Here is a 12,399-nt window from a genome sequence, read left to right as displayed (position 1 = left end):
CTTAACCAGAGATGACCGAGAAGACGTAACTGGGCTTAATTAGAGATGACTGAGAAGACTTGTAACTGGGCTTAACCAGAGATGACTGAGAAGACTTGTAACTGGGCTGAACCAGAGATGACTGAGAAGACTTGTAACTGGGCTTAACCAGAGATGACTGAGAAGACTTGTAACTGGGCTGAACCAGAGATGACCGAGAAGACTTGTAACTGAGCTTAACCAGCAGAGACATAGACCCGATTCCAGACAGGGCTTAGATTTAGCCACGATTAGGCCTTAGTTCAATTAGGGCATTTAAATAGCTTTTATAAACATATCTTAGGAAAACATTTCTGGTGTGCATCTTGAAATAAAACAATTGCACTGACATATTTTAAAATATATATCAGTGCAAGTTGCTTTTACTTAAAACAGCTCCAACATGCATGCTAGTCTGAGTCTAAACTTAAGCCTTGTCTGTGAAACCAGGGGATAGTGTAGCATAGATAGAGGGTGAGCCACGCCAGATCAAGTCCCTTGTGAGATCCTCGAGGGAGTGATCTCCCTGCTGAAGTAGAAGCAGACGAACAGCAGGTATATCCATATTTACCCTTTTGCTATTGTTTTTGTTACTCGTTTTGAGGGTCTCGCGTTCTGCCACAGTGGGCTTTATAGGTAAGCCAAACAGATGAGAATGATGTGTGGCACAGGATGACGACTACCAATAGAAATAAACTTTAATAAACACAACCACCATGAACGTTAACGTGAGACAATGAACTGAGAAAAACTGAGGGCTTAAATACACAAAGAAAGATCATTAACGGAACAAGGAACAGGTGTGAACTAATCAGGAACCATGACAACTAATGAATGAATGAGAACTCAGGCAAAACAGTGAAGAGGAAAATGAAACTGAACATGACTATGAAAGATCACCAGACTGCTACAATCTACTGTAAAACCCACCAGCTGCCACTGAATCTTAGTACATGGTAGTTAAAGATCGTACATATATCATGGGATAACAGTTTTTACTATGTGCTGTGTGAGTTTTGAAGGCTGGCTGGTATTTCTTTGAGAGCGCTCTTTCTCTCTCTCTCTCTCTCTCTCTCTCTCTCTCTCTCTCTCTCTCTCTCTCACACACACACACACACACACACACACACACACAAACGAACGATGCTCCAGTTCAAGATGGTGTTTCGCTTTTATTCTAATTGAGCTTTGATGCTAATTAAATTCAGTCATAAAAACATTGCAAATGACTGTACTTTCATTACCAAATGGATTTCATGAATAAATCATTCTTCCGTCATTAAAAGGGTCTCTGACAACATTCCTCCATCATTTAATAATAAATGCGAGTCGGCTATAGGATTATTGTGTCTGAGTGCTGAACTCTTGAGTAGTGAAGCTCATCCTAACCACGCACACATTACATCTCCGCACCTGTGAATACTGCCGAAACATCATCATTCATTACTACATCACCTCAAAGATTCTGGGATCCGGTCACCAGAAGATTCAGCGTTTGAAGGAATAATGAGCTGCTTTATGGATGAACACACACAATCTCCAAACCAAAGCGGTGCTTGTAAACTGAGGAGACTGGCAGATCTTTTGTTTTGTTTTGTGTGTGTGTGTGTGTGTGTGTGTGAGTGACACCTCAGGACGGCTGCTCTCGAAGTTCAGTGAGTCTCAGATGCTGTCTTGATCACAACACAAGCATCTCTGAACGCTGCCTGTGTCACTCAAGCGCTTTCATGTGCCACCAAAGATCACACACACACACACACACATGCAGGGGAGTTCTCTCTCTCCTCACTTCACCTTTATTCTCTCATCTCTAGCACTTTCCTGTCCTTCTATTGATCTCATTCTATCTATCCTCTAAACACAGACTCGATTCAAACAAGAGCTTCTCACCGCTGGCATCTTTATACTGCTTTATACTTTCTTTTGCAGCTTGACTTCATATTTCCATATCCGGTGCATTTATGTACAGCAAGTGGATTATAGACATGAAATTATAATTAGCCTTTTGCATAGAATTATCATGCATGCAGTATTTGTGAGCTCATATTAATTCAGAGCCTTTAAAACATTCATTTGTCACACCGCAGGGGCGTTTCAACTCGAGAAGACAGCATTTCCAGGTCCTGATATACAGGATTTGCATTTTCTCTTGTACAGTATATTCACATTCAATTCAACCCCATACATTTATGCCGATGAAAATAATGTTACGCATTAACTCGTGTACTGAATGCTGAGAGCCAAGGGCATGATTTACAACACAACCTTACAAGAACAAACAGCATTTAAGAAGACAGTGTCGAAGAGGAGCATGAGATGAAATATGAGGCGTGATCTGTGATGAAAGACAAATCAAAGTGAATATCTCTTCATTTATTATGCACAAAAAGTGAGATTCAGTGTGTGTAAAACATTAGCCGTGAAATGTGCCTAAGCGAAACAAAGAAGTCGTAAAGTGAACATAAAAACACAGTATATTACTGTATGTCAGCTATATACAACCAGTCAGTGAAGGTGTGTGTGTCCACTGTTGTAGATGAATTCACAGGAGTAGTGGTCATTTCATCAGCTATTTATCTTAGTCCTGAGTGAAATGTACTTTTTAGATGTTATCATATTTAGTCAAACTTGTTCTGTTTTTGTTTAGTCAATGAAAACGTAGTCACATTTCCGTCATGGTGCATAATGGTTAAATTAATAATCACGATTATTTTGCACAAAATTATAATCGCAACGATTGTTGTCATTTTAGTTTTTTTTGCACCAGTTTTTTGTTGTTGGCATAAATCACAAATTAAGAGAATGTCGATATTATTTTACCTCATCTAGTTTCCTGATTTATTATAGACTATTTATCATATAAATGAACACACTTTTTCATCATTGTTTTCGTAAACGAAATTAGCACTATGTATATGAGAGTTTATTTCCTAAAAGGAAAAAGTGCCTATAATTGGAAAAACACACCAAAGCAATATTAGTTTTGTTTACCTAAAAATAGCAATTCATTTAAACCAGGGATTCCCAATTATTTTGTCTGAAATATTTATCTGAATTAGATTTTACATTAATGTTTCAATAATTTAGTAACACATATTTAATCTTTATTTAGTGTTTGAGTGTTTTATTTTGATTGTTTTCATTTTAAATGATGTTTTAATCTGATATTTTAATGATTTCCTAATTATTCGCTTTTCATCAAGTCGAACCCCAGGTGGGAAACCCTGATGGAAACTATGGCTTGTGACTGTTTGCCTTGCTTTATAAATCAAGACTCGTTTTTTACGTCGCCATCAGCACGCTTACAAGTCTATCCATCTTTCCACATAGCAATAAACCAAAAATAACCACTGGACACAAAATGACACACTGTGTCTCCGCACTGAGCTGGGCCTGTTATTTGTCATTCTGTGAAAGTGAATTTTTCATCATCTTTTATCTTGATGCTGTACATATTTCCGTGGACACAAACAGAAACAGGAGAGCTTTAAAAGAGCGCTTCTAAAATATTAATGTGTGCATGAAAGCAGAGGGAAATGAAAGCAGACAGAAATACACTCACAGCACAAGAGGATAATGAATGGCCAGAGAAACACAAATGCTCATCTAAACTACACCACTTCCACTAACGTTCTGTGTTATATTAAACCTCCGAAGAACGAATAAATAACCAGAACCGCTGGAAAAACGATGGAGCCGAAACAAATAAATGAGAGAAATGAGACCTTGAAGCTCTCGTCTTTTTTACACAGAACTTAAGCAGCACAAACATCTGATGCAAATCACAGCCTATTACAGGGTGTAATGGACCGCACTCAACCAATAAAGTGCTATCTAATAAGAGGCTACTCTGTAAACAATACTGCACTCCTGCCGAAACCACAGACCTCTTCAGAAGAGCACATTTCATGGACTGTTTTTATCATCATCATCATCATCATCGTCGTGGTCCTTACAGGGATCCGCAGGTTCACTCCCACAGCGCTCGAGCAACGGATGCAATCCTGCGCGTGGAGGAGGTTTGGGAACACTTGAAATGAAGACTATAAATGAAGTATATTCATTTAGAAATATATTTATAAAGACTCATTATGTTATAGTTACATTTGAATTATTTTTAGTCATGCATTTGCTTTTTCAATGTGCATGCTCATAATCCATTATAGACTGATTTATAAGTATTAATTATTCAGTCGGATGGTTCAGTCCGCAATAATACAGTTACTAACCTAAGTAAAGTGAAAATGAAGGATGCAATTTTCCTAAAGGAAATATTGAGAAATCATGATGTTCTCACACATTTTAAGTTAAATGTTAAATGTAACTAAAGAACAGTAATTCCTGTAATAAAATAATAATAAAAAAAAAAAACAGAAATCATTAATACAATTAGTTGAAAAAAAAAAAAAAAAAAATCTATTTTTAATCTTATCAAAAAATCAATATAATTCCAAACTGCTATAAGCAAAACCATGCATATGGCTGAGGAGATCAAATCAAAATGACCATTCATGACCTCTAATGCAAACATTAGCCATTAAAGACATAATTGATAACTAATTGGTACAGCAAACAAGTGTCTATGGGTCTATTTTATATTTTATAATTCAGTGTATAATGGATTATGAGCATGCACACTGAAAAAGCAAATGCATGACTTATAAGGAATTATACAAATAATATAACTGTAACTATAACTGTTCTTATAATGCAGTATAGGTCTTAATGTAATATATTTATAGAATAGTAATGCCTACTTATAATGAATTATAGCCCCGTTTATACGTATTTATAAGCATGGGCTTCATAGAAAGTGTTACCGGATGTTTTTCATATGCTTCGTTTCATATGCTGTCCATTACACATCAGTGTTTATACCCGTCTGTCTCACTCTGCTGATTCTGTGGCTTAGTAAATATCACAGTAATATTTACAGATTGAAATGCCTGATGTCTTGCATAAAACACACGATATTCCTAAAGATAATGAATATAACTCATTTGGATGGTAAAATGTCCTCAGACCTGTGCACTGTTTGTTCATTGGCAGGTTATGGAGTCGCTCGCGGTATCTGTCGGCTCTGAGTGAAACGCAGGACGGCGGTCTGAAGGTCGAAGTTCACCCGCAGAGCACGAGAACCAGCGCTGATCCGGTGGAAAACTTCATTTTTACTTCTAAAATGTTTGTTACATGACTTTAAATGTAGGCAATATTGTATACGTGTTAAAACAGTGTAAAATATTGTGCACTGATGTAACCGTTACTCATCGACAAACGACAATAAAGGCCAATGTCATGTATACCGGTGGTTGTATGGAATACTATTTTATAAAGGTTTAGAGAAAATAAAGTTAATATTACTCAAATTTAAAAAAAAAAAAGTTTTTCCCCAATTATTTCTACTCAATTTTATTTGTTAAAGGGTAACTCTTTCAAACTCTTTTAACTCGTTCAAAATCTTTCTCTTTAGTAAACTCTGTGTCCACAAACACTGTTCTCAGTGCTGGAGTTCATGTGTAGAGCCTCTGGTGAGACTTCCAGCACAGTTTCATGTTGTGTCGAGCCGCATCAGTGTTTTAAAAATAGTGATTTTTGATGCTATCATAGAAGTGCCCCATTCACTCCCATTCACTCCCATTCACTCCCATTCACAAGGCATTTAACCTAAACCTAAAATACAGTCAAACTTAAAAGTGGCGTTTCCATTCTAATTATGCTTTTAAACGAAAGTCTGCCTCGAGTAGATTAACAAAAAGAGCCTAGGTTGCATTTTGGCGAGAGTTACCCTTTAATGTACCAGATGCAGTTACTCAGATCTACTTAATTTTGTACTTACATTTACTCAGGTCATACAGTGTATGCATTTGATTTCACTGCTGAATATTTCTAAGTGTAAAAATGATTATTTTTTGGTTTCACCAAATTTTGTAACTAAATCGTAGTGAAACTTTTTGGAGTGCTGTCTGTCTTTATCTGATTCCCCAGAGGAAGGGCGGAGGGTCGTACCGAGAAGCGCGATCTGCTTGGATGCGTGTGGCTGCAGGTCCAGGCCGTTCTTCAGCCAGGAGAGTTTGGGGTTTGGAAGACCATCTGCATGGCAGTGCAAGCTGGCAGCAACACCGGGTTCCTGGGCCTGAGTCTCCGGATACACCAGGATTACTGGAGGCACTAGAAGGACAAAGAGACCACTGTGAACAACAGAGAAAGTCATTCAATTCCAGAACAATTGCTTTATTTAGGATTCCCTGCTTTGTGTTAGTCAGAAATGGTCATTTAATGACCCGCATGAGAGATGAGGTGGGGGATTGAGCAACAAACACACGTCCCGCTCAAGGCTTCATTCAGCGGTATCTCTCTTCAATTAGAGCGACTCTACTGACAAAACAAGCTCGAGAACAATCACGCTTATTGTCCCCGTTAATTGAAAATTCTCCCAGTATTTTTCTCTCGCAAATATATTAAAGGATTGTTATCTTTGTTTCAATACAGTGTTTGTTTATATCCCTTCAATCTCCCTCAATGAAAAATGATGCCTTGTAATTAAAGGTTTGAACAACCTAAAGATGAAGACTATTTTCTTTATCAACACAATTTCAAAAAAGGTTTGAAATCCAACAAATATATATATATATTTCGTATATATTGTATTCAGACCCACTGCACTAAACCTTCTTTTCTTGGCGTAACTAAAACAGGGTTTCTTTTCTAAAATGATGTGCTAGTTTCCCATCTCTCTGTAGCCAACTAAACAAGACAAAAGCCAAAGGCGACAGTGGGAAGGAACCCAAACTCCATCAGGTGACAGAATGGAGAAACAAACCTTGGGAGAAACCAGGCTCAAATATGAGGCACTACACTTGGTTACGGTATCTATCTGACTAAATTATTTGGCAAAAAACAAAAAACAAAAAAATCACAAGAAAAAATAAAAAGCATACTACATTGACTACATTGCGTTCATAATTTCTTTGTATGACAGCCTGGCCACCAAAAATTATCTGCACAATTTGGTATGTTTCAGTGCGTTATTATCACATATAAACCAATTGACTCCATGCACAAATTTTTTTTTCTAGGCCGGACATCAATTTTTGGCCACTACCTTACATAGTTTCTCTACTACCATAAAATGTATGTTCTGCAGTCCCTTTTCCTGGAACTTGGTTTCAGGTTCTGGAGTTTATTCTGATGAGATGTAAACGTAATGAAAGATGAAAATGAACACATGAAAAGATGTGTTTTCAAATCTATCTGGATAGATGTGGACGCAGCCTTTATGCAGTATTCATCATACGGCATTACTGCCACGCTTAACCTTTAGATTGTTTTTGTAATTACTATAGTGATTTATGGTTGCACTTTATTTTACAGTATGCGCACTTATGTGTACTTGAAGTGTACGTACCTAAGAAAGTACTGGCTGATATAAGGCAACTACATGGGTTAAGGTTAGGTTTAGGGGTTTTTACCCAGTTATTGTAATTACTATAATAAGTACATAGTATGTACATAGGGGGAACAGGACTGTAAAATAAAGTGGACACCGTAAAAAAAAAAAAAGGTACACAACTTTAGTCATCCATTTCACAACCTTTCCAGACATTCAAACAGAGCTCATGAAAAGCAAAGGTGAGATATGAAAGATTCTACTACTAACCATTCACCTGGAGCACGTGGGTTTGGGACAGATCCTCATAGCCGTCTGCGTGACAGCTGTAGTTCCCCATGTGAATCGTAGTCACCTTCGTAATGTAGAGCGAGCCGTCGTCGCCAAAGTCCTAAGTGAACGGGAATAAAGAGACGGAGAATAAAACAACAGGAAGGCATGGGATGAATAAGACTATGAATCAGTGGCGTCCCATGAGCGAGCGGGAGAAGGGGTTTGTTCCTCACTGTCATGCTCTCTCAGGCTGATAAATGGTAAGGGTTAAAAATATAGCCAGCATTAGCGTGATTAATGAAGCCTGTTGTGGTTTTGTGAGGATGCGTCCCCTCATCTGGGGTTTTGGGCCGACTCAAGGGGGATTAAAACATTAAACTGTTTTGTAGTTATATGAGTTTGCCGAGGGTAAATGATTTAAGGACACGGAAGCTCGCTCTTAAACCCTAACACACCTGCAGCTTTATAGGGCGCACTGAAAAGGGCTCGGCCGCCGTACAGGGAACAAAACTGCGATTTGTTTGTTTAGGAGGTCGTCACTAATCCAGCGAGATGGATGATCAGCTCCTGGAAAAACACCACTTTGCCTCCGAGTGCTAAAGTTTTAGGATGAAGAGGGCAGAAGTGACTCTCGTCCAAGGACACGGATGCTGTGCAAACCCAACGACAAAAACTAATTACTTTTTTTATTAAATATAGATTATGTGACTGATAATACTTCACCTCTGCCGTGAGGCCGATATCATTCTGCATACGGAGGACTCGTAGCGGTTTTCATCACTGTGTTGCCTGACACTTTCTGATGAAATGTAATTAAGAGTTTGTCATTCAAACTTTTAAATCAATTGTCAGATAATGTCTTGCGATGAGGTTTAACCGAAACAACAGCACCAAACCTACAGTTGATAAACCCCTAATTAAAATGATTGGAAAACACAAAAACACTTGGGAAATTTAGCTGCCATTAGATTTAGAACCAGAGACGAGTGTTCGTCACACAACTGTGCCAATTTACCTCTAAAGCGGTAAAGGGGTGAACTGAAGGCACTGTTTGATACTGTTTGACCGAATAAAACATTAGATAAGCTTTTTATTGGCAATCTCCTCTACTAAATGTTTCTGGAGCCGCTGAGGTGCATTTGCACGCTCCTCCTCACTTCGGACCACACAACAGACTGCATCTGGATTGAGGTCACGACACTGGCTCGGCCTTTCTAACATTTAGAGCTTCTTCTGTCTGAACTCTCAGCAGTTCATTTACTCCCGGGTCACTGTTGTGTTGTGTTGCTGAGTTTTACATCACACAGCATCGCCTGAAAAACATCTTCCCTGCTTCAAATGGAATGCTGTGTGTATTTCAGAAGCTATTTGTTAAATATATGGCATATATATAGTATATATATATATATATGGCATATATATAGTATATATATATATATATATATATATATACACAGTATATACAGTATATATATCAGATTAATACACACAGCAACAACAGCAACAACAACAGCAACCAGCCCAGATCCGGCCCAGATCTGGTATGCATGGAATCCACATGGACCAGATGTGGCCCGGATCCGGGGCGACAATATGTTGCTGTCTGGGTTGTTCAGTCTACATAAAGTTTTATTAGACATTCATAGAAATTCAAATATGCCTTTTTCTCTCAGTGGAATAAGACAAATCTGCCTGAAATTTAAAAATCTCATTCTGTTTTCAGGATTATTTCCTTCAAATAGAGTTTTGTAAGATCAGATGCTTTGCTCGTGCAAACGACATGATGGAATAAAATAAAAGTGCAATTTAAAAACCCCTTTTCCTTATTAGACACATATAAATTCATGCTTATAATAAATAGTAAAAAAAAAAAAAAATGCAACATTAACATGTAGCACTGAACTCGCCTGTCTCATTGGTCAACAGATGTCTGCGTCAGAATGCAAAAGTTACTTTTCCCATTACATCCCGTGAAGCACCATCCCCACATCTAAACTTTCCTGCTTTACATCCTATCTGGACAACAGCTCGTAAGCGGCACTCTCCTCGTGCTGTGCCGTAACCAGTGGTGTACCACAGGGTTCAGTCCTGGGCCCGCTGCTCTTCTCCATCCACACCAGTTCCCAATTACAGTAGAGGCCAAAAGTGATGTCTGGAAGGGATATTTGTTTTAAATGACCCTACAAGTTCGATCAAACCATAAAAAAATGGGAAACATATTTTAAATATTAGGGAAGAACAAAACACTGAATTTGGTTAAGGTATTTATCTGACAAATTTACTGAAATCAGTTTGATTGAAATCAATGATTCACTGACCAGAGTAACAGAAACCAACAAATACTGAAAGCACCTGTAAACGACTGTACGTACACCCTAAAACTCTAGCTACTATACAGCTATGAACAGGCACCATATGCCTCATTTTTAAAGAGCATTCAACAGCGAGAAGCATGCAGAATAAACTCTACTTTTCCCCTGGGAAGCCGTCCGAGGAATCAGACCCAATCAATGCCTAAGACCTCACAATCAAAACACAGTTACACATGCTGATGCTTCAACATCAGGTGCAAGACACAATCACGTATTTACAGTCAAACCAAAATTTATTCAGACACCTGTGGTAGATTTTTCCCCTACTCACCTGACTTAGGTTGAACCTGGTGAAAATATTATACTCAGTTGAGTTACCTCTGAACGCGCGAGTTGACGCCTAAGCCGCAATCTAACCCCGCCTAAGAGTCGAACGACGTCTCCCCCCTATCGAAAACTATCACTTGGGAATAAGGTCTCTTGTGTTCTTAACACGATCCACACTATCTCTTGGTAGTAAGGTATCTAGTGTTCTTAACACGATCCACACTATCACTTGGTAGTAAGGTCTCTTGTGTTCTTAACACGATCCACACTATCTCTTGGTAGTAAGGTATCTAGTGTTCTTAACACGATCCACACTATCACTTGGGAATGAGGTCTCTAGTGTTCTTAACACGATCCACACTATCTCTTGGTAGTAAGGTATCTAGTGTTCTTAACACGATCCACACTATCACTTGGTAGTAAGGTCTCTAGTATTTCGCTAAATAACTTGTTTCCCCAACTAGCTTGCGGCAGCAATAATCGACAAACAGACGTCAGCAAATGTCCTTTAAATGCTTTAATCACGGCCGGAAAAGTTCCCGAGCAGTTCTCAGGGAATCTCTCCCAAGAAGAAACAAGGCCGGAGGATCTCAGACAAATTCCATTGAGAATCCCTGAGAACTGCTAGAACCCTGTTCGACAGAGCGACTATTCCAGACGGGCTAAAAGGACGTAGTTAGGTTTAGGGAAAAATCTACCACACACCTTCAACATTTCTCACATTATCAGTTTATTCGCTATAGTTTAGAAAATGGTAATGAAATATGAGCAGAACTCAGTTGATATTTGACTGGTTTTGTCCGTCCTTCTGTTAGACTGTCTCACACATGAATTATGTTGAATATCTGTCAGCTGTTAAATTTAACTACACAATTAGATAATACCAGTTTAGCTCAACCAATCACCAAGCAATGCTTCATTGTGTTCAGTCTGTGTGTAAAAAGAGCATTAGCAATTAAAGAAAACACACTTCAGCAAAACATGATCAGCTCAAAGTGTCCCAATAATATTTGGTCCCAAATGTTTATATATTTGACTCATTTTTGGGTAAAATATGGTCACATACATTTATTATAGTGTCAAAACTATATAAAAAATTGTATTTGGTGTCTGGATAATTTTTGGTTTGCCTGTATTTAGTTTCCCAGTTTAACGGAAAGAACACGACGGTCTTCCACTCACTCTCACTCAGCACTCTTCACCAGTGCTCGCTCTCATTGACCCGCGCGTCGTCGTTGACTGGGTCAGTGTTGCAGCGTTCAGCAAACACTTCATTAACATGCAATTAGAGTATTGTAATGAGTGAGCGCAGAAACACAACCCCATGCTGTCAGGAACGCAGGTGAGCTAAACACAAGCGGGACACAGCTCATTAAACACTACCCGTTCCCACCCCGGGCATGTCTGCTTCTCAAAACCTGCAGTCCTTTGAAATCAGCACGACTCCTGAGAACTTATTTACAATTACATTATGATAAAATGAAGTGGAGGAAACACAAATGTGTTTAGTAATTGCAAACGGAAAGTGTGCCTCAGAATGCAGAGCTTGTGTCCTGATAATGAACATTAACATTTGTAATTTGTTTTGGCATGAGCTTCAATTCTCTAACATACTGATTAATTGGTGAAAATCAATGCAACTGGCCCCCGACTGAGCCTCGTGCTCTGGATGATTATCAGATATGCAGCAGCTGCCCAATTAACAGGAGGATGAAATCATTTCACATCAGGAAAGAAACTCGGCATGGTTTCTCACCTTGAGAAGGTGTTCTCAGTACCACAACCTTCCCTTTTAATCCAAAATACGGTAAAAATACGCCATTGCACGTAGGACGCATATAACCAAGTTATGCTGTTGCAAAAAGTGCTACAGGTGAGCTTCATAAGACATTATAAAGGGTTTCCAGAAAGGATCAGGTCAATATTTCCTGCAAGGGGGTTCGGAAAGATGTCACTGTGTTTATTACACAAACGTGTATTTCTCTAGCAGTGACTATTCATGTCGAATGTTTGTGAGTTTGGTCTGCCACACCATCATATTTCAGCATACATTTAGATAAGGTTCAACAACACAGCATAACA

The 12,399-nt window shown here is 38.6% G+C and overlaps 1 protein-coding gene across 1 annotated transcript in view; it reads right to left on the bottom strand.

Moving 5' to 3' along the window:
• The window catches only part of fstl4 (follistatin-like 4), a 231,170-nt gene that overhangs the window by 17,728 nt on the left and 201,043 nt on the right, over window positions 1-12,399 (bottom strand). Inside the window, exons 8-9 of the mRNA XM_084386854.1 lie at window positions 7,676-7,796; window positions 6,025-6,186 (exon numbers count right to left, since the gene is read on the bottom strand). Of these exons, the coding sequence (XP_084242980.1) occupies window positions 6,025-6,186; window positions 7,676-7,796 (283 nt within the window). The remainder of the gene's footprint in view (window positions 1-6,024; window positions 6,187-7,675; window positions 7,797-12,399) is intronic.

Source organism: Rutilus rutilus (genome assembly GCF_951802725.1).
Source record: "Rutilus rutilus genome assembly, chromosome: 18".
In the NCBI taxonomy this organism is placed as follows: Eukaryota; Metazoa; Chordata; class Actinopteri; order Cypriniformes; family Leuciscidae; genus Rutilus; species Rutilus rutilus.
Note: the sequence above shows the minus strand (reverse complement) of the source record. Positions and strands in the feature narration are given on the sequence as shown.